Raw genomic sequence first — 26,648 nt, 5'->3', positions numbered from 1 at the left:
AAGGCCCGGAGACACCACGAGAACCTTGCCTCCAAGAAAGCTTAGGAGCGCCCACTTGAAGCTGGTGAGACTTCATTGACAGCAGGGGTGCCAACTTGAATAAATTAGCGGGGGCAGGTAAGCTCCATCCCGCATAATTGATCACATAATTATGCACACGCACACCATTTGAATGGCAATGCCAATCAACTGGGGGGAGCGGACCCCTCAAATATTTTATTGGGGGGGGGCTGGGTCTTCATAGGAATTGGCTCCTATTCTGCGCAGTAAACAGCACTGCCCGCTCGTCGAACCTTTCCACCTGGCACAGGCGAGGCCTTCGCCACGGTCAGCACCAGCCTTTGCCCGGGGGCACTTCCGTCAGCTCTAACTGAACGAGCCAGCTAACAATGCACGATGGCAGGATCCCCGCTGCAAACGATGCGGAGAGGAACATTCTGGAAAGGAAGGAGAGGACCTGCAGTGGGCAAGCGTCGAAACTGACGAGACTGTGCCTGCGCTTTAGCGGGGGGGGGGGGGGACCCGCCTTTGGAGAAGAGGAATAGGACGTGGATAGGATGGCAATTTCTGTGCATGCCATTAGTAGTTTTGGAGGAGAGGGCGTTTGGGCAGGGACGACCCATCTGCTCCTCAGCAAGTTGCGGTTGCAGTTGGTGCTATTTATGCCCTTTCTAGACAGACCGTCGATCCTCAGATTCCTCTGGGAGGGGCTCCAGAAGTCGATAAACCACACAGATCGAATCGATGAAACAGTGTGGAAATGTGAATGTTCAAATCGAAAAGAACCTTGCCCTCAAGTCCAGACGAACCTTTTCCTACTGACAACGAAGTGCATTTCGAAGCCTGAGTACCGCAATTCATCCCTTGAATGGAAGGGGTTTCAGAGCTGCCCCTTTCCACCCACCAGCGAGAGCTCGTGCAGTAACAGGCCACGGAGTACCCCGCCCTCCAGAGAGGACTCTGCAGCAAGTTCACTCTGAAGGGGTTGGAGAGCTAGCGGGGACCAGTGATGCAGCTGGAGCTACGCTGGGCAAGTCCAGGCCGCCCTCAGTCAAATGACCTCCCAGAGATGCTCGGGGGCAGCCGCCAACACGCCCCGGGGCAGCACTTGAGCTGGCCATGCCGGGGCTGACATGATTCCTGCAGCACCTTTTCTTCTTCCTTTTTAAAAACGCTTCCGTTTTCAGTGGGCAGCAGACAGGGCACGTCCACATACCGTAGTTAGAGATGTCCCTCTTATTATGTTTGCTTTAAATATACATTTCCTTCTGCTTTTCTCCAGCAAAATGGTGATTCTTCCCAATAACAAAAACCACCAGTATGGTCCTTCAGCCCTTGTGGCAGCCCCGCCAGCCCCGCCTTCTGTGGGTCTTGCTTCAATAGAACCTAACAACTCCTTTTTCAGTCCGTTGAAGACTGGCGGAGAACGAAATGAGCGCCCTAGAGCGAAGAAGCAGCTCGGCCTGAGAACGCAGATGTTAAGTCCCACCGACTTCCATGCAGGGTCTTCGCCTCCCATAACGCCCACCGTCAAGACTGGATTCTAAACCATTGTTCATTTATTAAATTTGTATACCGCTCTTCATCTGGAGATCTTAGGGCGGTTCGCAACCCAAAAGTACACTATAAAAACACAAAATACATAATAAAAACAAAACCATCACCGCCCCTCCCGATGCTTTGGTTAGTTGTCATCGGTCTGTCTGGGAGACAATGGAAGAAAAGTGCTCCTTCCGGGGTGAAGTCCAACTGTTGGACAGTTAGGGCACTTTAATGGGTCGATTAATCAGCTAAATGTCCTGATTAATCGGAGGAAGCCAACCGGCCAAGACGAATTTTAATCCATGGCTCTCGGAATGAAGCGCATACCTCTGATGATCCCTAGATTCTGTTGTGTTACTTGTGAAAGGCAGTGAAAAAGAAGACACTAAAATGATTTTTAAGCTTTTCCCTGATAAACAACAAGCTCACCCACACGTGGCTTAATATGCCTGAGGCACCTATATTTTATTTAAAATGTTTGCATACCTTTTCTTTTTAAACCTTTTAAAGCTGTATTGATTAATGGGATTTGAGCAATATGCTGATATAAAAAAGAAAGAAAGAAGAAACAAGCAATTATTATATTGCTTTAATAAACCGTAAAGTATTTAGTTGTTAAGAGCCCTGGACACTTTGACGCCTTCACAACCCAGATAACCTCCCCACACAAAAAGTTCCACATAAGTGAGTACCCAAAATGCTTCAACTATTTGTTATCATCCTCATCATCCTCATCACCCTGCTACAGTGGGTTTGGTTCATCCTGACTATTACAGCTCCCTCCCTGGGTTAGCAAGACCCGTTGGGATTCAATATACGTAACAGGGCTGCAGAATTGTCCGCTTCTCTGGCATCAGCACGCGCGCGCAAAACACGCGGAGGAGCCCTCATTTTTGCTTTTTTTCTGGCTGCAAACGCTCCTTTTGCAAACCTGCGGGCCCCCTCCCCTGCTGGATCTCTCTCACACACACGCACATCCATGCACCCCTCTTTGTCCTTAGGAATTCGTCGCGAGACGTTTTAAGAGGCAGCGACCTCTCGGATGAGGGGAGGTGTCGCTTGCTGCAAGTGGCTCGGTTGTGGGGGGGGGGGGGGCGGGGACGAGGCCAGCTCCTTGGCGATGTTTACCCAGAGAGGGTGGAATCTAAAGGACGCTCTCGACAATCAATGGAGCCTTGTCTCAGGTTACCGAGCTGAGCTCCCCTAAATGAGTCCAGCAGGCTGATAACCGCAGGTTAAAGGCACATGAGATAAACGGCTTCCAGTGGCTTGATGTCAGAGAAGATAAGCAGGGGCGGGGGGGGGTTGCTTTTTATCTGCAGGAACTAGAGCAGGTTTCATTCACCGAGTCGCGATTAGAGAAGGATGAGAATCTTTTGTAAGGTTGCACAGGACGGAGGCCAAGGAAGGATAGCATCGCAATTCTCCCTTCTTCTTGGGGCTCCATAGAAGTGAGGTGCTGGAAAGAGCGGGGCTGTCCTCCTGAACTACAGCCCCCCACTCCCTGCCTACTCCTAGGGCCGAGGTCCCTTGCTCCCCCAATAGGCGACAGTCCCATGGGAAGACCCTGGAAAGCGCCTGCCGGTGGTGCGAGTAAGTGAACTCGATCAACCCTCGGTATAAGACAGGTTCATACGTTCATGATCTTTCCGAAAACCATGCTATGGAAGGAGATGAATCTCTTGAATCACTCCCATGAAGTGTTCAGACCTGCTCTAACAAGCCTAAGGGTGTCACACTTTTAGATCTCGCAACGACCTGCTTCAGCGTTCAGCAAACAGTACCTGCGTGCAATCCTATGCATGTTTACTCAGTGATTAATCTCACTGGCTTTGATTGGGTAAGGGCTTGATAAAGAACCCTTACCCCAAAAAGTTGTGGGGTTTTTTGCCTTCTGCTCAGGGTTGCAGATGGCTGGCTACTGAACCGGCTAGCGCCTGCCATTTACTCCGAAGCAGACGAATTGACTTTGGATCAGACGTCACTTTGAAATGAATAGCTTTGCGCTTCGGCGCTTAGCAGGCCGTCTATTAAAGTTACGCAGACTTACATTACTTTAAAAGATTCAATCAAAACATTTATTTCCTCAATAAATATCTGAACTACAATAACGGTACTAGTAGTTATAATAGCCCACCAAATATAAGAATTGTTAAGGCTGTAATACTATGCACGCTTACTTGAGAGTAAATCCCAATTGATCTCACTGGAGTTTACCTTCCAGTAACCATGCGTGTCCAGTTTATTATAACCTTGCTGTGTCCAACTCTTATATAATTGTATCAAGTAGACTTAAGATGCTTGTTTTGGGGTGGGATGTGGCCTTCACCATCTAAACTGCAATCCTGTGCACACAAACCTGAGGGTAAACGTCATGGGACTCTGTGAAGCTTACTTCCGAGTAAACTGTTGGTCATAATCTGGTTTGTCCTGCGAGGCAAAACTCACTTGGCTTCAGGAATTTGTGTCAGATCCACATTTGTGGATTATCTTCTCCAAACCACCCGAATTTCGAATTCTAGTGAAAGTCAGCCAGATAGGGGCTGATGTTTTTTCGGAAACAAATCCCGCTGAGATCCGTAAAATTCACCTACAAGTCTATAGGATTGCTGCCGGTATTGTTTGCATATACCAAATATGGTATGAAACCTACAAAAAGATGGAATGGGTTTCACACACCTAGGAGCTAAAGCATAACTTCGAAGCGATCCATTGATTTCCACGAAACATTCTTCCCTATTAACTTGCTTAAAGTCTCCCAGAAAGGCGAAGGCCCCGCGCAGGTGGAAGAGAAAGTGAGGGACAGCAGAGCCAAAGCTGGATCTAGAACGCAAATGAATGAGTGGATTATTCATTCTGAACGCCATTGTTAATTAAGGCTTCCAACTTAAACATACTTTACCAGAAATTAAGTCCCACTGAACGGCTCCTGCATGCGACTCAGTCCACAAATGTGGACTGATGCTGCGGCCACAGACTACATAATATTTCATCGTAATCGTGTGTGAGGATGCCAACTCTTCAGCGGGCATCTGTACCTGCACTTTTAACAGCAGTTCCGTCTGCAGCAAATTGAGATGAATTCCTCTCACCTCCACGAAAGAGGGTTGCAGATCCAGCCGCTGTTAGAGGCACAGCAACCAGATCTGATTGCAAAGTTGGCTGCCATTTATATATGAGATTAATTTTGCTCTAAATAATTCTTGTTCTTTGGGTGCTTGTTTGGCAAGGCCTCTTCCCTGCTGGTAGAAGAATTGCTTCCCTTCTGAATTTTAACTTTTCAAAAATTTGGGGAAAGCAGTTAGAATGAAAAAGTCAGGACAGACAATCATGGCTTTGAGTGCAAATTAACCCAGCGCCTCCACCTTTAAAAATGGTATCAAATTGCACATGGCCCTTGATTTATTGTCTCTAGCCTGGAGTTTTTTAATGCATAGCTTACTATGTTTTAATTTTGCACCTGTTTGTTTGGGGGTCTAGAGGACTTAATGCTGGAATGCAAACTTTTTCTTTTCTTTTCTTTTCGTCTTCTATCATACCAAACTGACAAAGCGAACTGGCTAGAAGTATCAGTGAAATGAAATTGCTTTTTTGGTATTGATAAGGATTAAGCAATTGGAGGGAGCGAATAGGTATTTTCATTATTTACTTTCTAAAATATATGAATTTCTATGTTTTTATTGCCAATTTTGCTAAAATTAGTTTTAAAAATCCTTTTTAAAAAATCCTCGTAGCGAGTTCAGTATCATGTAGGCATGTAAAGTATAACTGCTGAAACCAGTTGGCCTTACTTCCGAGTAAGAGTAGGAAGGATCAGACTTCAAAGCTAGCTGACCACTTGCTTCAGTGAGATATGAAGGATTCCTAAACCTGGACTGGATAGCAGGGTGCGAACCTACATACACTTTCCAAACAGTAAGTCAATGCGGCTTACTTGCAAGTAGACATGGGTAGGATCGCACTATTGCAATACACTCGTATGCATATCTACTGAGAAGTAAAGGAGAATTAAGTTCAATTAGACTTACTCTCAGGTATATGCGTATAAAACCAACTTTACAACGCAGCTCTATTTATCTGTTCAAAAGAAAGGCCGATTTAGTTTGCCAAATAAGTCTGCTTACACCAATTGCCATGTACACTCAGGAGTCAGTCTCACTTTGTTCAAGGGCGCGTATCCATTTATTTTACTAATTAGATACATCCAAATGAATTATTATATTTTCACTACACACGCGCGCGCGCACACACACACACACACATTAGTAGCAAACTGCTCAAGCCCTTCTCAAATTGACAGAACAAGAATAAGGCTATCAAAAGAAAATTTCTCGCTTCGTTCATATAATAAAATAACAGAGCAAGGGACCATAAATCATCGAACGACATATCTCCCCGTTTAATTTTTACTTTTTCGAAGGTTAGACGTTGGCGAGGTAGTTAAACTGGTGGGGTGAACCCCTTTTCTTTCCGCCCACCCAACCCACAATTATCCGGCTTCCTTCTATGAAGTTTCCAGATTAATATCGGTGGAGCGAAAGGCGAGAGAATTCCCCGCTTGAACGGCAGGATTAGGAATATTTCTAGAAGAAAGAAGAGGGTGTGAATTGACTTTAGCCTGCAATCGTCTAAAGCGGAATTACAGCTTGTAAAATAGGTCTCCATCAGTCTCCCGGGAGACGGGCTCAGTTCGACTTGGGTGTTCCAGCTCCTTCTTACCCCTCGCAATAATTAGCTCCATCTCGGTCCCAAGCGTGTGTCTTCCCCACCCCCACACCAGTGTTTCCTTATCCCCAATAAATGTTGTTGCTGTTTTGCCCGGCCCCCAAGTCCAACAAACTTCTGGGGCACCCAAGGGACTTGCCCTGTTTAGGAAAGGGTGGCGGCAAAAGATGCAAGATGCGAAAAAGAAGAAGGTTTTGGGTGCCCAACTCAGAGCTTGCGGCCGCCCTTGGGGGCTGGTGGGTTTGCCTTTAAGAAAGGAGAGAAGGGAGGGGGCGAAAGTGAGGAGTGTGACTTTCTTATCAAAGTGCGGGAAATGTCATTTTCTTTGTGCTTTGATGTCTGGTTGTCTTTCAGCCCATCCTTGCATGTCATTACCAGACTCCCAACAGAGAAAGAGGTGTGGGGCTTTTTTTGGTTTTGTTTTGTTTTGATGGGAAGTAAAGAAAAGAGTTGGTGGGGGGGGGGGGGAGAGAAGACGAGGATAAAATAGGGATGCACAATTAGATGATTTCTGCCCTTCTATTACAGCGGTGAAAGGCAGAATTCTTGACAGAGTAGCGAACCGGCGGGTCTATTCTTAACTGGTTGAGTTAACATATACGGGTGTAAAGCGCCAGGGGCGGGCGGGTGAGGTTTCTTGTTATTTCCCCCCTCATGTCTTTTTCCTTTAGAGAAAGTCGACTTCTGAAGCAATTTCATCCGTTAAAAAAAGGAAAGGAAAGGGGAAATAGTCTGTTAGATCAATATAGAAGCAATGTTGCATGAAACCAAGTCAGGATTAGTCCAGGGAGCCACGTTGTTTCTGTGGGTCCAATTCAGCCACCCCCAAATCCCAAAATATTGCTAGTCTCGCAGATTTCCAAAGAACTAAATTCCCTCCAGTTGGGTGCAAGTTTACCCGATCAAAACCGTGATGAATTTCAGTTCAGATCAGTGGAGCTGACTCCTCAGTTAGGACACTTGCTTGGGAGTAAACTCGGTTGAGCATATGGAGCCTACGTCTGCGTAAGCATGCATAGTTTGGGGCTGCAAAGCTGCAGTCCTTCTTCACCCACTAACCTGCGACTATTGACCTCAAGAGGCATTGCATTTTTGAGTCCATATGCTTACCTGGGGCTAAGCCCAGTTCCACGGGGTTTCCTCCTGAGTAAACACGCATCAGTGGAGGCTGCGTGTCAGTTCGACTTCTCTTTCCAGAAAAGGTTTTAAATGTTCGAGACTGCAAAGCTGCCTGGCTAATCCCCTGACAGCCGAGCTTTCTGTATACATGGCATTAAAACACATTGACGCAGCGCAGCCGCAACGCTCTTTTCTCCTTCAGGATTAATAGGTGTTCTGGACACTTGGACTTAGGGTGAGATGTGTTGAAAAGGAAATAAGACTCATAAACCTCTATGAAAGTTTGAATCGCTGGATAATGAAGAGAACAGGACTCCTGCACCTTCAGTTGCTCCACAGAAAAGGGAAATTTACTAACTATAGGTTGCATGATAAACCATAGCAGCTGAAATGTCCTCTCTCATGCAGCAACTAAAGGGGCACGAGCGCTGCCTTCTTGGTTCACCTGACCATTCTTATTACTAGGGAAGTGCATCCCATTGAAATCCATCTAACTTGCCTCGAAAAAACTGCGTTTCCCATCTGGGGTGCGTGTTCTGTCATTCAGGGAACTCCTTCTTTGCCAAAGTCTTCCGCCACCTTACGGTGCCGGGTCCTCAAAAGGAGATTCCTAGGTGTGTGTGTGCTGTGGGGGGTTGGGGTTACCCTGAACTGTTCATCGAGGAAAGTCTCCAGGCAGTTAAAGAGGGTCAAACGCTGCTTACACTTGTGCCACCTAAACAGAGAAGAGCAGGAGGCCGAGGGGCATCGGCCGGGAGATGGACAAGGAGGGGAGTCCTGAGGACGGAATGGACTAAACTGCCCTAAGGAGGGAGGCGGTGGCTTTCCGCTTTAAAGACAATGCTAGACACGGTTGCCATAGCGGCGAGGACGCCTCAGCGTATGTATGCTTCTTAACGCAGCAACGAGGGCGCAGGGGGGCACCGAGGAGGAGCGGGGCCGGGGGGCCTCGTCCTCCTATCCCATCTACGGTTAGCTAGACGAAAAAAGGCGCAGCGCGCTTTCTGGGTCTTGGTTGATCCACGTCGCCTTTGCAACTAAGCGCCCTCCGCCTCTGGAATGCAGCGTCGGATTGTTCCTTTGGTGGATGGAATGGAAATGTTTCTTTACAATCAGCCTAGACGTTCCCACCCCCTTCCTCGTTCTACCCCCCTTGCAAAATGCTGCCTTGCGAGCTCTTAACCCTCATTGTATGTCTCCTGTGCCTGCCTTGCGCCTCTCGCCTCTCGCCTCTAAATTTAGGACAGAGTTCAACTAAAGATAGGCTCCCGGATCCATCTTCTACCACAGCAGGAGATATTTGGGAGATCTGGTTCTCTTTGGCTTGAATGGGGTAGAGGCGCAGCATCCGGTACTTGTAGGCCCCCTGACTATCTCCGCCGCCCCCCACCAAAAATGCTCTAAACTGACCTCTTGGAAGCCTCCGGGCTTACAAATGCTTAACTTTGGCTTGGAAGTAAAATTGGGGGGAGGGGAATGAAATTTAGATGGTAAACTCCTTGGGGCGGGGACCTAATCCCCTTTACTTATGTGACTCTCGGCTATGTGACTCTTGGTCGCCATCACATTCTGACGTAAGGGTTAAAAGGACGGGGGGGGGGTCGAACCACATTTTGCTTTAGTTCCCTCCAGAACTAGAGGGGATTTCTAAAATGAATAGCTCTGTGGTGTCTTCAGCTCTGCCTACTCCACCTCACGCCCCAGTCCTCGGTATGCTAGATGCTGGTTGTGATTATTCAGTTCCTAGAAAAAACAGCACTCTGAACATACTCAGAAGTGATGCGAGCATGTTCCAGAGCGGAGCCGTGAGACTGGGCCCAAATTCAATAATTCGCTGAATTGTCCGAATTCCATTTTATTAATAATCATTAAAAAGGCCGGCGGGGGGGGGTGTTGCCAGCCCTGCTGCTGTGCTTTTAAACTGTAGCCTGGCGCAGTGAATTTTAGCGAAGTTTCTTGGTCTGGCTGCGCAGGAGCATTAAAAGACAATGTTGGCAATCTTGCTTCGAAAGGGAGATTGGTTTCTGCCTAGACGAAGTATGTTTACTATTTATGCACTCATTTTCCTTTTTAAAAAAATCTTGCCAAAAGAAGGATAAGGATCGGAAACACAAAATTGCCCATTTGGCAGATTAAATCTATTTCCAAGCGTCGGCTCCTGGCGCTTTCTGCAAGGCTCTCGCCCGACTCTGAAGAAGCTGCACCTTGCCTGCCTGACCGCCGATCACGGACACTGAGCGCCTCTCCCAGCTGAGATCGGGCTGCCTGAGCTTCTTGGAGACGAGGCTAGAGGTGATTTTCTTCCCTCAGCCCTCTATCGAAAGACCCGAAGGGAAGGACGTGGATAGACACTCATTTAATGACAAGTAATTGACAAATCCGAGAGGCCGCATTACGAGTGGTCTAGGGGAGTATTAATTATTGAAAAACCATTAGCCTCTGTGTGTGTCCTGCAGAGATCCCATCTTGTTCGGGAAATATAAGCTGTCACGTCAGTTTAGATGGAGGGGAAATCAGATGAGGAACTCCTCCCCCTCCCTCTCTCCGCCGCAAGCCCCACCCGGAGGGAATCCGAGACCGCAGCGCCAGCACACAGGCTTCCGACCGAGAAGACCTCTCGCTTTCTTTCGCGAAGTAACTCCTCTGGATCTGCTCGCCTTGCCCCCGACACTGCTCCCCAAGAGTTGTCGTGGTCTTGGATGGCGTTAAAGAGGGAGGGGGGGGGGGGGGAAAGCCTTGCAAGACAAGGTCACCGAGGCAAGGAGAGTCAAATCCACGGAGGAGATGTGGCGTGTCGCTCACTTTTTCCTAAAATGCTGCCGCCCCCCAAACAGAGATTACGATACAGAAAACAGCTTATCCCCTCTACATCTGATGTTCCGAGGGGCAGAGATTGGTCGACCAATTTAAAAGCTACTGAAAGACATGGGTCCTAGCTGAGGTTTTTGGGGAGATTACGACTTCACTTCAGTTTTGTATCTGTAAAATGGGGGGAGGGGTCTTTAATAAAGATATATGATAAATGGGCAAAGGGAGCAAAAGCCGAAGTTAATCTCCTTCAAGTCAACGTTGCCTGAATATGCTTGGCTGGGCTGGACTGAATCTCGCCCTTGTTGTCCGAGCTTTCCCTCCGTGCTCAAAGCTCTTCACCACGCATCTCTCCGTTACTACACAACGTGCGATCTTCGGGTGGTGGTGTGGGGCAGAAATAATTCCAAAGCACTTTTCACACACGCACACAAATTGAAAAACATACATTTAACTCTCTTTTTTAACCAGAGCTACTTCGCAAAGTGGTGTAGAAAATTTGGAAATGCAACCGCCCTGCCCAGGGATCATGGCGGCTTCGCGCCAAAGGTTCGCTTCTCTGTACTGTATAAGAAAGAGCACGATCCAGCGGGAAGTTCTGAGCAAACCGAATTGGAATGAATGAGAAATGGGCAAAGGTAGCGCAGACAGGAGGACTTCTCGGTGCGCAGCTGAGAGTCGCAGTGCATTGCAGACCACGCATTGCCCCAAAAGGCCCACGTGTCCAGGGGTTGCGACCTCAGGCTTCCGCGGCCACACAACTGTCCCATGAGCCGCCTCCATCCCGTTCAAGTCCTTTGCAGTCTTGGGAATTTCGGTTTTAAAAACCCAATTTTTAAGAAGTGTTGTAACTCTTTTCAAGCCATTTCCCTGCAGTGTGATCCTATGCCGGCTTACTTGGAAGAAAGTCCAAATGTCCTCATCTGGGCTCACTCCCAGGTAAGCCTGCACAGCGTGGCGTCCTGCTGCTTCTGAAGCATCAAGGAAGGAAGGAAGGAAGGAAGGAAGGAAGGAAGGAAGGAAGGAAGGAAGGAAGGAAGGAAGGAGTCGGCCGAGGGCGGGTGGCTGGCGCAGAAGCCGAGAAGAAGAGCACAGCTGTGAAGACCCGCCAGCTGCTCCGAACGTCAACAAGGTCGATTCCGAAAAAGGGAGAGGCGAGGCGGGTAAAAAAGCTCGCCTCTCCCAAGCAAAAGAAAAACCTGCTGGATCAGGCCCAGTGGCACTTGCTTCCGAGTAAGCCTGCATACTCATGCTGCATGATAAGCCAGCACCTCTCTCTCATCCACTTTTTCTGTTCCGCACCCACTGCCTTCCCACAACTCCAGCCAGTAAAACTTAAACAGCCCAGGAGGCCGCTTGAGAATCAGGTCGCCAGGACCTTTAGGGGACGATCCCGGCTTCCCGATAACTATGGGGCAGCCCCCAGCTCACACTCCTCCGCTGGGGAGGAAGGTTTCTGGTAGCCACGGGGAACCTAACGCACATTTTAAACCTGCGGTTCTGGGGTCGGGGGAGATGACCGCTCCCCCCCCTCCTCTGGGCCTGATTCTGACCGGGGATCAGCAGCAGGTAGGAATCAGGCAAGACTCTCAGCTACCTCTCCCGCCCGCTGCCAGCAGCGCAAAACAACAACGACGCGCACCAGCCCCACCAAACTTAAAGGTCCCTACCTGATGCCCTGGAGCTGCCGGTGGCAGAAGCGACGGTGACGAGCCCAGACGCCCCACTGACTGCAGCTCGGCGGCAAGGCATCGCGGCATTTATTGGAGCGACTGTTGACTTTAGCACAAAGCAAAGATTTCACTGCCCGCTAGTTTAAAAATGAATATTTTACCAAGATATCGATCAGCGTTATAAAATTCAGTTAAGCACAATGGCTCGAAAGGAGCAGAGAAAACACACGCACACGCATGCACGCACACGTACACACAGGCAGAAGCATTCCTAATATCTGTGTAAATTTGCTGAAGAATGACGTGCTGCGTGAAGTTTCCCTCCTGGAATTTGGCGTTAAATATTTATGTATTTATTTATTTTGTTGTTGTTGTTGTTGTTGTTGTTAGTTTACTGGTTTTGCCTATTCGCAGATGGCGGGGACTTAAATCACCAGCGGTCCAAAAAAATAACGGGAGGTGGGGTTGAATGAGGAAGGCAGACCGTGTGGTCCTTTGCAAAGCGACCCGGATCGAACGCGTGAAGAGGATGTGAAAGGAGGCCGAAGAGGAAAGAAGAGACCCCGACTCTAAACTACATCTACACGCGCGCGCACATTCCTCCCTCTCTCTTTTCCTTTTTAAGAAGGTCTTTTGGCAGAGGTATATATCTTATCGCTCGGGATCAACGGAGTGGGAGACAGCTAAGTAGTTTAAAACGAACGCAGGCGCGATGGGACCGGCCAGGTTAGAGCATCACATTCGCATCCCATTGTCCGCGCAATCGCTGCCATTCCAGGCCTCCATTCTTCTGCGCGACGGGAGCCTTTTATGTGGTAATGAACACACATTTTCCGCTTTGCTTCACAACGTGTGTGTCCTCGCGGGACACAGGCGGGCGGCGGGGAAGCGCGGCCGAATGGGGTCCTCTCCACCCACAGGCCTGTTTTTTAAAAGGTGCCTTTTGGGGGCCCCCAGTCTTCCCGAAAAAACAATGAGGGGGGATTTGAGAGGGATTCGCAAGTTTAGATCACTTCTTAAATCTATAAACGTTGTGCGGGGGGTGTGGGTGGACGAGGAGTGGACAGACTGTTGTCCGGAGCGAAAGCAATTGATATTTTATTTAAATAAATACATATTTCTTCATTTAAATAAATAAATAAATAAATATCCAAATAAAGCTGCTTCGACGATGCAGCCTGAATTAATAAAATTTGAATGTGGGAATAAGGTTGGCCGACGGGCCAGCTTTCTATGCCCTAAAGAAAAATACTGGCGATCACATTTTAATTTATTTTTGGATTTCAAAAAGCAATCGCGTCGCCTCCTGCAGATTGAATCTGAGGCCTGAAGAGGGAAGAGTCAAGAGAGGTGCAGATGACCAAAGTTTTGATATGATATGACGGATAGACAGGCAAATATTAGGGCAGAAGAGAAATTTACTAGTAGTCTTCAGTCTGAATGTTCCCTTCATTCCTTTCATGGTAAAAGAGCAATTACCAGGTGGTTGGAGTAAATGTAAAAAAAAAGAAGAAGTTTATTTCTCACATTTCAGGGCTAGGCCTTCTACAGTCCTAAGACATTCTGCTGAACATCAGGATTCACCATATTTCTAACAGTTACCTTAAATGTACCCACATCTATTGATCAATATCTATAAATTTGGGCAAACAACTACACAGGTGGAAATACAAAACTTCACAAACTAGCATCCAGGTAAGAGTGGCACTTTCCTGACAAGGTATGGCTTGCTGCAGCCATCCAGGTGGGCCTGGAGCACCCGGGAAGGCTGCATTTATGAGGGCCGGCTGTGGTTTTATGGGCCAGTTTTTGTTTTGTTTAAATGCAACTGTGTTACAGTATTTCTCAAGTTTGGGTTCATGGTGTCAAGTCATTTACACCTGCTTTGCATTTAGTCAAAAATTCCAGCAGTAAAACTGAAGTACTAAAATGTCAAATCTTCCCCAAAACAGGGAACCTGTGCACCAACTGGGTTAAGCCACTGAAGGTCTGCCAAATTCTCCTTTACAGTCAGCTTTCCTGTAGAGTTACTTAGAAGAAGTTGGTCATCACCTCACTGGAAATAATCTGTTCAACCAGGCCTTGGGCTGATTAACACTCTATGGTTTTTTAAAATGTGTTTGTGGGAGGGGGTGCTTATTTGTTCTTGTTTGTTTTATTGTGTATTTTGTATTTTCATGTTGTATTTTCATGTTGTGAACTGCCCTGTGATCTTTGGAAGCAGAAGAGTGTACAAATTTGATTAATGATGAGGATGATGTCAATTAAAACAAGTAGGGGCATACTCCCCAGAAAGTTTACTGGCAGATATATGTATATTGTTCTGTCTGCATTGGAAGGTGAAAACAAACAACTATTACAGGTTATTATTTGTCTATTATTTGGCTCATAATAATTTTGGGAGGTTAGGGCAAATGAAAATTTGACTCCACACAAGTTAAAAAGTGATGGCGGTGGAAATCTATAAATTACTTGATTCTGTATGTTGGAGATGTACACTAGAACAACCTGGATCCATGTGGTGCTGTCACATTTGGTGGTACTGCAAAAGTGTGAGCAGGCTTTGGATTGGAGTAAAACCAGTGGGACTTACTCCCAATGGCATTTTCTAGAAGAGGGTCATAATCCTCCACAGGCTAAGAGCAGACTTTATGCATAGTCGACTTGAAGACTATGGAAGACTACTGGAACACCAGCCGCTGGCGTGTGTCGACTGGCACCATAGAGGTACATTTCCAGGGGTTAGGAAAGTTAAATCTGTGGTGTTTGATTTGCAGAGGTTCGCAAATATGAAGGGGTCCTCCCCACTTTCTGAGGAAGAAGACGATTATTTCCAAAAGGCGATCTTATTAAATTCCTTGAGAATTACTTCCAAGTAGAGATGTAGCTTCCAAGTCCTGGGAAAGAGATGCTTTTTCTGAAATAGTTCTATGCACCAAGTCTACTACTGTTCGTTCTCTCGTGTGCGCCACACATCACTGTCTCGTCCCAAAGTCGAGCTATGCTTGGCATGGGGAAATCCGACGCCCACACATTTGTCAGGGAAGGATTTCACCTGCAAGTGAGTGTTGTATATGAAACAACCTTTAGCGAGAACGCAATCGGATACTGATCTTTCAGAATGCACTCCGGAGGAAGCTGGGAGGATGCTATAGAGCTCTCATTTGCTTCCCATCCCTTTATTCGTGCAGCAAATGACCCCCTGCGAAATGAGTTTCCGCATCCTAAACATATCCAGTTTAAAAGCCACATGTTCTGTTTATACATCCCACTTCAACCAACCACCTTTAGACTCCCAGCCCTATAATTACCTGGAAGACCCATTGAACTCAGTGGGATTTGACATATGTAGGATTGGAATGCAAACGTTCAGCAGAACTGCATTGTGCGAAGCGCTCTCTTTAATGAATTTACGCGGCGCCCTAAGCCTAATTACTCGGAGGACGACTCATTTCCGTTAAAAACTGAAATTCTATGCATGTTTCTTCTGATGGCGTTCAGACTAACTTCTGAACAAACATGCAAAGGGCAGGATGGGCTACAATCCTAGCAAGACTTTCTGGTAAGTCCCAATGAACTCCACGAATGGGGTCGGGCTGCTCTGTGGGAAGGGGATAAACGTTGCCAATTGTGTATTAAAATAGCACCTTGTCCTAAATCGTATTTATTCACGTGAAGAACGTTTCACCAAATTCAGGAGAGGGGTTCTTCTTTCTCTCTCTCTTAAAATAAGTTTGCAACTCTAAAGACTGCAGGGACCAAGGCTTCAAAAACTCACATACTGATCTGGGAGCAAGTCCCACTGATTTAAAGGACACTTATTTGTAGAAGATGATATTTAGTGGCGCTCTCTTTGAGTAACTGTGCTTAGAACCTTTGTTCACCTGAGCTCCAGTCAGGGAGCATTGGAAGAGGATCTCAGCTGGGTTCACGCAAGCGCTTGCCTGAATGCATGTAACGGAATCTTTGAGGTGGTAAGAAAGAGTTGCTGTGGTCCTAGTGGAGGCCACAGTCCGCACATGCAAGTCGTCACATGATGAACGGAATCAAAGCCAATCCTTCACTTCTAAGTAGACGTCTGAGTAAAGGTTTCCGTACGCTCTGTGCATCCATCCATTAGGCTGCCCGATTTTGCATTTTCCTCCTTTTGTTCGCGCTCCAAGTGAAATGTCTCAGAACATCAGTCTCGCGCCCTACAGATGTGGCAGAGGCAGAGCACAGTGGCTAGCAAAAAAGAAAAAGAAACAAAAAACCCCTCAACCAATACGTGTTTATTCGGTAGCGAATTGCCTGACATTCAGTGGACCTTACTCCCCGGTAAGTGCTCATATTCGAGCAGCCTGAGGTAGGGATGAGGACCTCCCCTCTTATTTCTGCCCTGAATTCCTTAAGTGGCAACTTGTGATGTTAGGATAATACTGACCTACCTTGCCAAGCTAGTGTGAGGATTACAAGACAGAGTATTATGTGAACTGCTTTAGAAACTCTAAAGTTCTGCTAGAGGGCTGGGGTTAAACTATTGAGTTTTGCGCCACCGGCGGTTTCTGCCCTTTGGGGTCCGGAGTGTGAGTGCCTTGGACGACAGCCTGGGAGACCAGGGCCAGAATCCTCACTCAGCCGTGAAGCTCCCCGGGTGACCTTGGGCCAGCCACTCCCACTCAGCCTAACCTGCCTCACAGGGTTGTTGTGGGGCTAAATGGGGGGGGGAGCCATGTTCACCACCTTGAGCTCCTTGGAGGACAAGGTGGCATATGAATCTAGTAAATAATAATAAATAAGAAACGAAGTTTTGTTTGACTTCCGTTGGCCAGGTAATCTTCTCTACCTGAGTCTAGTTGGAAACCTTGGGATTCAACCGAGGTTAGTTCCCATGAACTGACCATGAACCCTACACCTGCTTCTTGGGAAGGATGCCCCGCTTATTCCAGGTGGACCGATTCCCCATCCAGTGAGCCTTCGCTAGAAGCCTTCCTCCTCCTAACCAGGCTCAGTGCTGCGTCTTTGAGATCCTGCTAAGCTATGCCCTCGAAAGGCCAACACAAAACCCCCCTTCCTAGGGGGGAACTAGCATCAAATGTCTTCCTTCCGGATGAGCCTTCTGAGCAATGGCGCTGCAGCCTGGCTAGAGGTGCGGCACAACGCGTATCTCGCGTACTCAGAAGTAAGTCCTCCGCAATTCAATAGGTCTTACTTCCAAGTAAGTATCATAAGATATTCAAAAGCCATTGAAGACCTTACTCCTGAGTAAAATATGCATAAGGTGACGCGCATCAGTTTCACTGAAAATCAGTGAAATTCTTACAATACTCCGAAGTTAAACTTACCGTTTTCAACTGTTTTCAGGATCGGTGTGAAAGGGAAGAATATAGTTGGCTGCCTTTGAAGAACTGGTTCGAGATCCACCACCGTCCACCACAGGACTGGGCGAGAGTGCTTGTAGTCAGTCGAGAAAATCCACTCTGCCGACTGAGTTTCATTTGGACTCGGCAAGCGAAAGGAAGCTCGTAACTCCCCTTCGCCTTCTGACCAGCTCCTGCCACAGGCAAGGCCTCTCGTGTGTATGTGTTGTCACTGTTGCGTGTGTGTTGTGCGCAGATTTCTGCATGAACAAGTTGGGGACTGATTGGAATCCCATTTACTCATCCCTGTTCTCGCGTCGCTAAGAGTCTCCAAAGAGGAGCCCCGAAGTTTATCCAAAGACGACTTAGAGGAAGAAGACAGGCCTTCTCAGTAAATACGGCTCTGGAGGGTGGACAGAAGAGGAGGAATATAGGAGCATCGAGCTTTCAAACAACTTCCGAATTGCCCAGCATTAGGTTAAAGCCGTCCTTCTTGCTACCTGCGTTTCAAGTAAGCTAGAACCCAAATCTTTAAAGAAAAAGAAGCTAGAATTCATCTAACCAATTTGTTTTAAAAGCCCCGAAACTCTTAACCCAACCAGGCGTGTTTTGGTTTCCACTAGGCACTTGAGGCTTCACGCGCTTTCTCCGATGCAGAGAAAAGTTCTAGCAAGCCACACTCAGTTCATTATGAAAGGCAAGAGCAGTCTCGGTGGATGATAGTCAACGTTCCTCGTACTCAAGAGTAGACCCACTGAAACCAATGGTTTATGCTTTTCAAGCCGCCACCTCCCGCGTGGAGTATGATAATGTGGCTTTAGTAGTAGTTGTACTTCAGGATTGCTATATTGCCTGCGATTGTGTGGAACGCGAGGCTGAATATCAGGTACAGTCAAAGATGAAACACTTTTAAGGCCGGAGATTGAATGCGGTATAAGTGAAATCAATGAGTGAAATCAATGAGTCATAAAAATACTTTGGCTGAATACTGTGCTGTTATGTAAATGATTCCACTATTATCATGATGCCCAGATGTCGAGAATACCCCTTTTAACAGAGGTTGCAATCCTAGTCATGGACGGGAGTCAGCGGGGATGTCTAGGCCAGTGTTTCCCAACCTTGTGCCTCCAGCTGTTTTTGAACTACAACTCCCATCATTCCTGACTAGCAAGACCAGTGGCAAGGGATGATGGGAATTGTAGTCCAAAACCAGCTGGAGGCACAAGGTTGGGAAACACTGGTCTAGGCAAGTATAACTGGTGGGAGCCTGCCCGATTGCAAATGTGTAAGGTAACCGATGGGCTCAAATAAACAAAGCAATATTTAAAGTCAAGTAGGCAAAGCAATAATATACATACATAGAATAGGCAGCATCTATATATATAGGCCTCGACTGAGAGCCTAACAACCCAGTCACAGAATCATAGCATTGTAGAGTTGGAAGGGACCACGTGGGTCATCTAATTCAGCCCATTACAAGGCTGGAGTCCTTTTTTTGTCCAACCTCTGCCGACAAGAAAGCCCCTATTTTCAGTCCGACTTGTCCTAGGACTTCCATGGGCTGCAACTCAGGGAGTTGGCAGACTTTAGGCTTTTCTGATCTATTTTGCTTTTTACTAGAATCCCAAGATCTACCAACCAGATTCTAGTGCCTCTGAGCCCATTCCGGGCCTAGGAGTTGGTCTGCAGTATCAGAACTGAGCTGAGCTCACAGTCCTTTCGCACAACCCCAAAACAACCCCCCAACCCCTTCATTTCAGCAGTTTACTTTGGACGAAGCAGGAAGTAATTTTGCTAAACAGTTGGGAGTCTGAAACCAAACTGCTTGTGAATCTAGTGCATATCAGGCAAAGATTTACCGTAGATTCAGCTCTGTCTTTACTTGAGAATAAAGTGTATATTTGGGAGTAAGGTTGCAGTCTTATTCACAGTTTAGACGTGGAATGGTAAGCGTGCCAACAAGATTTGATGATGTATGAAACATGATACTCCAGGTTCATATGTGCATTTTAAATACGCATGTTATTCATACAGGCCATCTTGGAGGGGGCCTACTCTAAGCACAGTAAGCCCATTGGCAAGCAATATCAAGAGCTAAAATTAGTTCGTTGTCTTTCCCGCATCTCTTTGCATTATACTAGAAAATAACAGACAGGTATTATTGTTTAAGTTAAGAAAGGGAAAAAAAATCTCCAACAGCAATTTAATATATGGTTTGTGAGAATTTGGTCGGTCCTTACCAGAATACACATCTATAAACCATAAATAAAGCGTACAAAAACGATAAATTAATTCGATCGGAGTCGTTTACTCTCCCGGTAACATCAAAACTTCCTGTGTCAAATTACAATCTAAAGTCCATTTTTGGGTACCCCCCTCCCCCGAGTTCACAACGCTACAGCCTTTTTGATCCTCAGTTTTGAAATCTAACACCGGTTCACACACACACTTATTTCTGTGTCACTTTCACACCCAAAAATAGATATATTTATAACTCCCCGCAACAAACAAAATAAAGAAACAGACAAGGAGACTCCTAAAAGGAAACCTCCAACTCAAATAAAATTTAAATCGGTGTCTGAAGAAAAGTGACGGTGGTCAAGAGCCGAAGCCCGCGGAACTGGATGTTTTCCACGCCCCACGGTTGTTGGAGATCAATCCTGTTTTCCCGACGCCGGCGAGAAAAGAGTAGAAGAAAAAGGAGCTTTAAATTACACAACAGCAAACGTCGATTAAATATTACGGGAGCCTTTTCTAAACTAGGAGCGGGGCGCGAAGTCCAGGATTCTTTGCCAAAAGTGGTGCGCGGGAGAGGTGGGGTCAGTGCGCTCCTCATAGAAAGTTGTCTTTTTCATTTAAAAAATAGGGCTAGGGAATCTTTAGTTGATACAAAGGCGCCGGAGCTCCCAGGTAGTGGGTGGAGGCCACCGGATTGTTTTAGTCCGATGGGCTTTGGATATGGATTGGGATCGGGAGGCGACGCCGTGGAATAAACTGACCTGGCTTTGGGCACCGTTTGGATTCTTTCCAAAGTCTACATCATATCTCAAATCTCCTCCTGCCCAGAGAAGTCTCGGGTTTGTCCTGGGGAGAGAAAGAGGGCATTGGCCCTTAGGGGATGGGGTGCCCTTTAGGAAGAGTTCATGATGGGCCTGGAGTAGACCCCTTGGTAATAGGAGGCGTCTCCGGCCAAGGGCGAGGTCTCCAGGGCGCTTTTGTTCGTGACGGAGCCCATGGCCAGGCTGCCGGGCACCGGCGAGCCGTAGCTGCTGTAGTGCATCACCTGCTCGTAGGCTTTGAGGTCCATTTTGTGGTGCGGGTGGTGCGGGTGGTGCGGGTGGGGGTGGTGCTGGTGCGGATGGTGCGGATGGTGGGGGTGCTGCTGCTGCTGCTGCTGCTCTGTGGAGGACATCAGGTTAGTGATGGAGAAGGGGTGGTTGAAGGCGTAATGGTGCTCCGCCTTGAGGTGCGCCTCGTGGGAGAGCCCCGCGTGGGCGTGATGCTGCGCCAGCAGGTGCTGCTGCTGCGCCGGCGACGGGGCAGGCTCCGGGTGGCCCTTCAGGTCGGCTAGGGCGCGCTTGTGCTCGTGGCAAGGGGAGGCGCTGGAGTGCGGCGATTCCGGAGCCCCGTTGGGCAGGTCGCGTTCCTGCGGCGCCTGCGAGGCTGCCTTCTTACCTTGCGACGGGGCTCCCGCGGACGAGGCAGGCGAGGCGCCCTGATTCTGCTGCTGCTGCTGCTGCTGTTTGGAGCCCGGAGGCTTGTCGCACTTGAAGCGCTTCTGGCGCCGCAGGTAGCAGCCGTTCTCGAACATGTTGCCCGAGTCCGGGTGCAGAGTCCAGAAGGAGCCTTTGCCCGGCTTGTCCGGCGAGCGCGGCACCTTGAGGAAGCAGTCGTTGAAGGAGAGCGAGTGGCGTATGGAGTTCTGCCAGCGCTGCTGGTTCTGCCGGTAGAAAGGGAACAGGTCCATGATCCACTGGTAGATCTCGCTCAGCGTCAGCATCTTGTTGGGCGACTGCTGGATGGCCATGGTGATGAGGGAGATGTACGAGTAAGGCGGCTTGGCGTGCGTGTAGCTCCGGCGATAGCTCTTGGCGTCGCGGGAGCGGCCCAGGCCCGCCGCTTGCCCGTACGCGCCGCTGCCGCCGGCCCCGACGGGACTCAGCGCCGAGTAAGCGCCCAGTGCGCCCCCCATCGAGCCGGCCTGCGCGCCCAGCGGGCTCAGGCTGGGGCTCAGGTGCGCCGCCATGCTGGCCATGGCCCCCGCGCCGGGAGAGAGGTTCATGCCCGCCGGGCCGGCCGCGTAAGACATGCCCATGGAGCCGCCGGACGCCACCGTCGTCATGTTGCCCGCCGTGCCCATGGCTGGCATGCTCATGTAGCTGTTCATGCCCAGCCCCGCGTTCATGGTGGAGTAACCCTGCAAAGGCGACAAGAGCGGGGAGCCCAGCGGTTAGTGGAGGTGGCCCACCGGTCGTCACACCCGAGACCCACAGCTCCCTGGCCACGGGATCGTGGGCAACCCAGCCCTCAGCCCCAACCACCGCGTATTTCGAGGGAGCTTTCTTTGGTGTAACGGTCTCTTTCGGAGTCTGTGTGATACAATGCTGGAAGGTGAAAGTACCCAGCGCCCCAGTGAGCATGGTGCGGGCACTCTTGGGCCCCTTGAATTTAAATGGAAGGCTACAGCAGGTGCTTGAATCTGGGGGGCAGTTAAATTGAAACCGGTCAGATTTACATCCGAGTAAACACGGCCCGGAAGCTGTACGCCGGCTCCCTAGCCAATAAAGCGAGATGAGCGCCACAACCCCAGAGTCGGTCACGACTAGACCTAGTAGTCAGGGGTCCCTTTATCTTTACCTTAAACACGGGAGAGGATCGGCTTGTAAATCTCGCCAAATACAATTTAAAAGGGGGCAGGGGGAGCGCCTAACTTAGACTCGATCGTGTCTATGGTTAGGATAGGGGTCCAAGCATTGCAAACTTGGATACCAAATGCGCTAAGCTGATACAGGTCCCAGTGAAATCGATGACATACAAAACAACAACAACAACACCTGTTAGGGTCTGGACCTTAATGCCACAGCACAAAGTCGACCAGTCTGGTCATAACAGTATTCCTGCACCCTCATTAAAAAAATTCCCGTTGGCTTTAATGAGCCTTTGCCCAAGTAACGTGTTTCTTATTGCGATGGAAGAAAAGGAGGACCCAGGTGGGTGTTTAAAATATTTCCTTGTTCGTTGGCTGGGGAATTGTTCCTGTTAAAACCCAAATGCTAATGCAAATCTACCAGAAAGCAAGCCCGCTCTCTAACCGTGCAATCCTATGCTTGCTTACTCAGAAGTAAACCCCACTGTGTTTCGCGGGACTCACCCCCAGCTAAGCGCGCAGAGGATTAGAGACTCAGACCCCCATATCTGACTCCCCCGAAGCCTTTCGGTTTCCAATCCTTAACAATTCTCTTGGGTTTCAATGCAATTTACTTCCCAAGTCACTTGTGTTATAGTTTCTTAACCCAATAGAAGCCGGGTCCATCAAAACGACTCGATAGAATTTGTGTTTCGTTTCGGTAGGATTCGATTTCAACCCGAATTTCTCATACACTGACTAGGGAATATCCGTCGTGATCTTCCGACAACTTTGTTTCTTTACTGCGGGGGAGGATTGCACCGAAATCACTCGGGGGTCAAGACCTCAGCCCTAGGCAGAATTAAACGCCATGGAAATCGGTGTGGGGGCTCTGTTCAAAATCCAAGGGTAAAAATGGGGCTGACGGCTCCTGAAATGTGATTTGACTCAAGGAGGGAAAAGATCTCGGTTGTCAAGACCCGGCTGTTTTCTGGAGCAAAGGAAGGAGGCACGCAACCTGGAGAGCGGCAGAAGCTTGTCCGGCTTTGGGTTTCATTTGCCCCCAGACTCCGAGCCCTCCTAGGGCGAGATTTCGAGCAATAAATGCGCCCCCTCTTCCCCTGGTTCCTTATAGCTCCCCCCTCAAACGCCCTTCCTCTCCCCCCCCCCAACCTCTCTCTGCCAAACACAACTTTGTTAGGATAGCGCGGCTAGGCATGGCAAAGGATTTGGAGGCTTCGCAAGTCAATATTTGATCACAAAGTTAATATTATCTCAAGGCTAACACAGTGTTGTATAAAAAGAGGGCGAGAGGGAGAGAGAGAGAGAGTCCTGTTTTTTAGCGGGAGGAGGAGGCTTGGGGACTGGGTGGGGGACCCACACACAAACAGAGAGAGCGAGAGAGACACCCACCCACGCAAACAGACAGAAGTTGCCATTTACCTCCGGTTCGCCGTAGTAGTTGCTCCACTCCGTGTGCTCGTGTCCTTCCATTTTCACGACTCCTAGCATACTGGAAGCGGAGTGCATGGCAGTTTAAAATTTAACAGCCACAACAAGCGACGACAGAGGGAGAGAGAGCAATCCAAAAAAAAGGGGGGGGGCGAAAAGGAAAACACCCTCCTCGATAGCCCTCCCTCCTTCTCCTTGCCTCGTTCCCTCTCTCCCTCTCCCTCCCTCCCTTCTCCCTCCCTCTTTCCTTCTTTCCTTCCTTCCTTCCTTCCTTCCCTCCCTCCCTCCCTCCTTCTTCCCCCTCCCTCTATGTGTGTGTTGGGGGAGGGGGAGGGTGGGCTCGCTTTGCGTGGGGTTTCTCCCTGCCCGCTATTGCTGCTGCCGTTGCCGCTGCTACTACTAGTGCTTGGGTGGGTTTCGCTGAGAAGAGTTGCCCGGAGGCGAAGGCAAGGAGGAGGAGGAGGAGGAGGGTGGAAGGAGGAGGAGGAAACGAAGTGGTGCAGTGACGTGGGTGCCGGAGTGATATAGCAGCCAGAGGCCAGGCTAGCCTCCAATCCCCAGGTCCTAGGCAGGCGATTTGAATAATCAGCTCCCACCTAGGGCTCTCCACGCCAAGACGCCGGCTGCTGCCCTTGAGCACCCGTGGGCGCAACCAGGGGGAGGCTTTTTGCCCCCGTGTTCTGGGACTAAAATCACCTACTTATGTTATACCCTGGTCATGAATCTGGAAGGACTACCTCCCGGTTTCCTACTGACTTGGATAGTTTCAGTGCTCTAGTTCACCCATCCGCACGCCTCCAGGCCGTGCTGCTGAAGAACATTTCTGCGGTTGCTTTCATGTTTTGCGGTGGATTGCTCAGAGGGGGATGACCCTATATATCTAGGGATTTTATGTTACGATCGTCATCAACAATCACAACAAACATCTTCCTCCAAGGAACTTGCGAGGTTGAATAGAAATGCTTTAAATGTATGTATGTATGCATACAATATAGTCAAACCAGGCACATAGTTCGTTCATTACTATGGGGATTTAGACGCTTGCTTAAGGTTGCGCAGTCCTATGCACACTTAGTAGGTGGTCCTATTGGAATGTATAGAATGTATAGGATTGAAATCAATAGGACTGAAAAGTGCATGCCTTAGACTGGATCGCACCACAGGCAGAGAAAAGAAATAAAGTTGATGCTTTAACCATGGTCTGTTTCTTCAGAAGGTAACTAAGGAAAACTCCGGCAGCCACAGTCCAGACTTTCGACTTCGGTTGAAATGCTTGGATTTCAAAAATTCCAGAGGAACTAGGCTGATAGTAATCACATTGGCCTAGCCATAATAATTCCCATCCACTTCCCAAACTATTGGCTTGGCATAAAGGGCGGACGGGGGTCGTAAGAAAGGCATTTCACTTCCCCAGTTCTAACTCTGCTAAAGATTTCAATAGAAGATTGATTGGTTCGGTGACAGCTAAAATGGAACCTCTGCGCTCAGGAGCAGTATATCTTTGAGTACCTACTGCTCTGGACAACCAACAGGAAATGGCGTCAGAAACAGAATGCAGCAAAGCAGTTCTCCCGCGGCCCCCTTGCGCTCCTGGCCATCCGGAAAGGCCTCGCGCCCTGGGCATCCACCGCCGCCCCCGACCTGCCTTCAGAGCAGGCGGCCAGCAGGAGCTCGCCAGGTGTAACCGGCACCCTAGGGGTGACCCATCGCCAACATTTCGTAACTAAAACAAACCGCCTCACGCAGCTGGGCTAGTGCGAAATGTTCCAGGCGAACCGCTGAAGAAAGACTGGCAGGGACTCGGTCGGCCAACCGCACTGAGGCGCCTTGGCAGCGAGCGCAAGCGCAGGAGCCGGCGCGGACGAAGAAAGGAACAGGCAGGCGACCCCAGAGCAAAGGGCTTCAGCGGATTGAGGGAACCAGCTTTGAGCCGGCAGGTCGGCCTCACGGAGACCTTAGCCCGGCGACGTTCAAGGGGCCCGAGGCTCCAGGATCGCCACAGTCAACTCTGTTGGCTTCCAGGAGAAAAACTCTGTTGGCTTTCTAGAGAGCGTGACTCCCCCGGCCAGATCTGTTGAAACTGTCGGGACGGGAATGTGCTTCGGAGCTGCGCCATCGTCCCGCACGTTTCAGCGTCTCTCGACGTGCGTCTCTCTACGTGCAAAGGCTCCGTGGGACTTGAAAATGCTTAGCGTGGAGTTGCACCCTGTGGTGGGCCGGCAGGCAGTGCCCTCTCTTCCCCCAGAAGCAGCTGAAATGCCCTTTTGTTTCAACAGGAGAGAAACGTTCCATCCCTTTCAAATCCGAGGCCTTCAGAGTACCTCGTTCTGGCTGGATCCCGCACTAAAGCATGTAAGCTCTCAAGGAGAATTGGGGAAACGGATGACCTCCAGGTGTCTGGACTCCAGTTCCCACCATCCCTGACCATTTGCCGGGCGGACAGGTGCTGATGGGAGATGGAGTTCAGTGCCACAAGGCCCCCTCCTTTGATCTAAGATGAAGGCCTGCTGTTCAGGCAGATCTGGTAGTCTATTCCAGAATTATGATCAAGAGCTGCTGTCGCCGAGCAGGAAATGTATTGCTCAAAGGCGCTTTTTTCTTATTCCTAGGGAAGTACTACCAGAATCAAGGCTGCGCATGGAAAAGATGCTGGAGCTTTCTCGCATGGAAGGAGCAAGCGATCCAGGGTTTGCTTTAATGGGGAAATGTTTGCTCTCTTGTTTAAAAGATGGCATTCGTGTGAGCAAGGATGCCACAGGAAAGTGGACTCTTCTCGAATGTGACATTAGCGCTTTCTTCCCTTCAAAGCGCTTCGAGGGCGCGCGATCTCAGTCAGAAGTCACCCTATTACAGCAATGCTTTCCCGGCGGTTTTAGTGGGCAGGAGGCTGGGTCTTGGCGCGGACCTTTCCCGAGCGCCACCAATCGAGAACTTCCTGGCTCGCTGCTTGATCTCCCATGCATTCAGTTGGACTTAACTTCCAAAATCAACCTACAGTATTTGGGTTCGTGCGCAAGGAAGGGGCCACTTCGGACGGGGGAGGGATTCAGAAACTCACCAAGCCCTCATCAAAGTGAACTAGTGTTGTTCAAAAACAAAGCAACAATAAGTATTTGTTGCCTTTCTGTTATTTTTTTTTTTTAA

At 48.9% G+C, this 26,648-nt stretch overlaps 2 protein-coding genes and 5 long non-coding RNA genes across 8 annotated transcripts in view; 4 read left to right on the top strand and 3 right to left on the bottom strand.

Annotated features, from left to right (window-relative positions):
• Window positions 1-11,937, bottom strand: part of LOC307220061 — a 44,268-nt gene extending 32,331 nt beyond the window's left edge. Inside the window, exon 1 of the long non-coding RNA XR_013840672.1 lies at window positions 11,865-11,937. This is a non-coding gene — a long non-coding RNA (uncharacterized lncRNA). The remainder of the gene's footprint in view (window positions 1-11,864) is intronic.
• Window positions 1-26,648, top strand: part of ATPSCKMT (ATP synthase c subunit lysine N-methyltransferase) — a 216,449-nt gene that overhangs the window by 36,287 nt on the left and 153,514 nt on the right. The gene's annotated exons all lie outside the window — the stretch shown is intronic.
• Window positions 2,671-18,508, top strand: LOC307220072. Its single transcript, XR_013840685.1, has 3 exons — window positions 2,671-3,135; window positions 17,211-18,308; window positions 18,453-18,508. It is a non-coding gene; the product is annotated as an uncharacterized lncRNA (long non-coding RNA).
• Window positions 8,365-9,281, bottom strand: LOC307219584. Its single transcript, XR_013840466.1, has 3 exons — window positions 9,146-9,281; window positions 8,797-8,935; window positions 8,365-8,464 (listed from the first exon to the last, which is right to left on the bottom strand). It is a non-coding gene; the product is annotated as an uncharacterized lncRNA (long non-coding RNA).
• On the top strand, window positions 12,699-13,982 carry LOC307220082. The gene is made up of 2 exons (XR_013840697.1): window positions 12,699-12,803; window positions 13,159-13,982. It is a non-coding gene; the product is annotated as an uncharacterized lncRNA (long non-coding RNA).
• FOXA2 (forkhead box A2) lies at window positions 18,510-23,682 on the bottom strand. Its single transcript, XM_079983612.1, has 2 exons — window positions 23,496-23,682; window positions 18,510-21,623 (listed from the first exon to the last, which is right to left on the bottom strand). Exons 1-2 carry the CDS (start codon window positions 23,580-23,582, stop codon window positions 20,337-20,339), a joined length of 1,374 nt encoding a protein of 457 aa, XP_079839738.1. The 5' UTR covers window positions 23,583-23,682; the 3' UTR covers window positions 18,510-20,336.
• LOC307220054 lies at window positions 25,087-26,643 on the top strand. The gene is made up of 2 exons (XR_013840662.1): window positions 25,087-25,856; window positions 26,114-26,643. It is a non-coding gene; the product is annotated as an uncharacterized lncRNA (long non-coding RNA).

The sequence above is a fragment of the Podarcis cretensis genome, assembly GCF_951804945.1.
Source record: "Podarcis cretensis genome assembly, chromosome: 7".
Classification (NCBI taxonomy): domain Eukaryota; kingdom Metazoa; phylum Chordata; class Lepidosauria; order Squamata; family Lacertidae; genus Podarcis; species Podarcis cretensis.
This window is presented reverse-complemented; position numbering and strand designations above follow the sequence as displayed.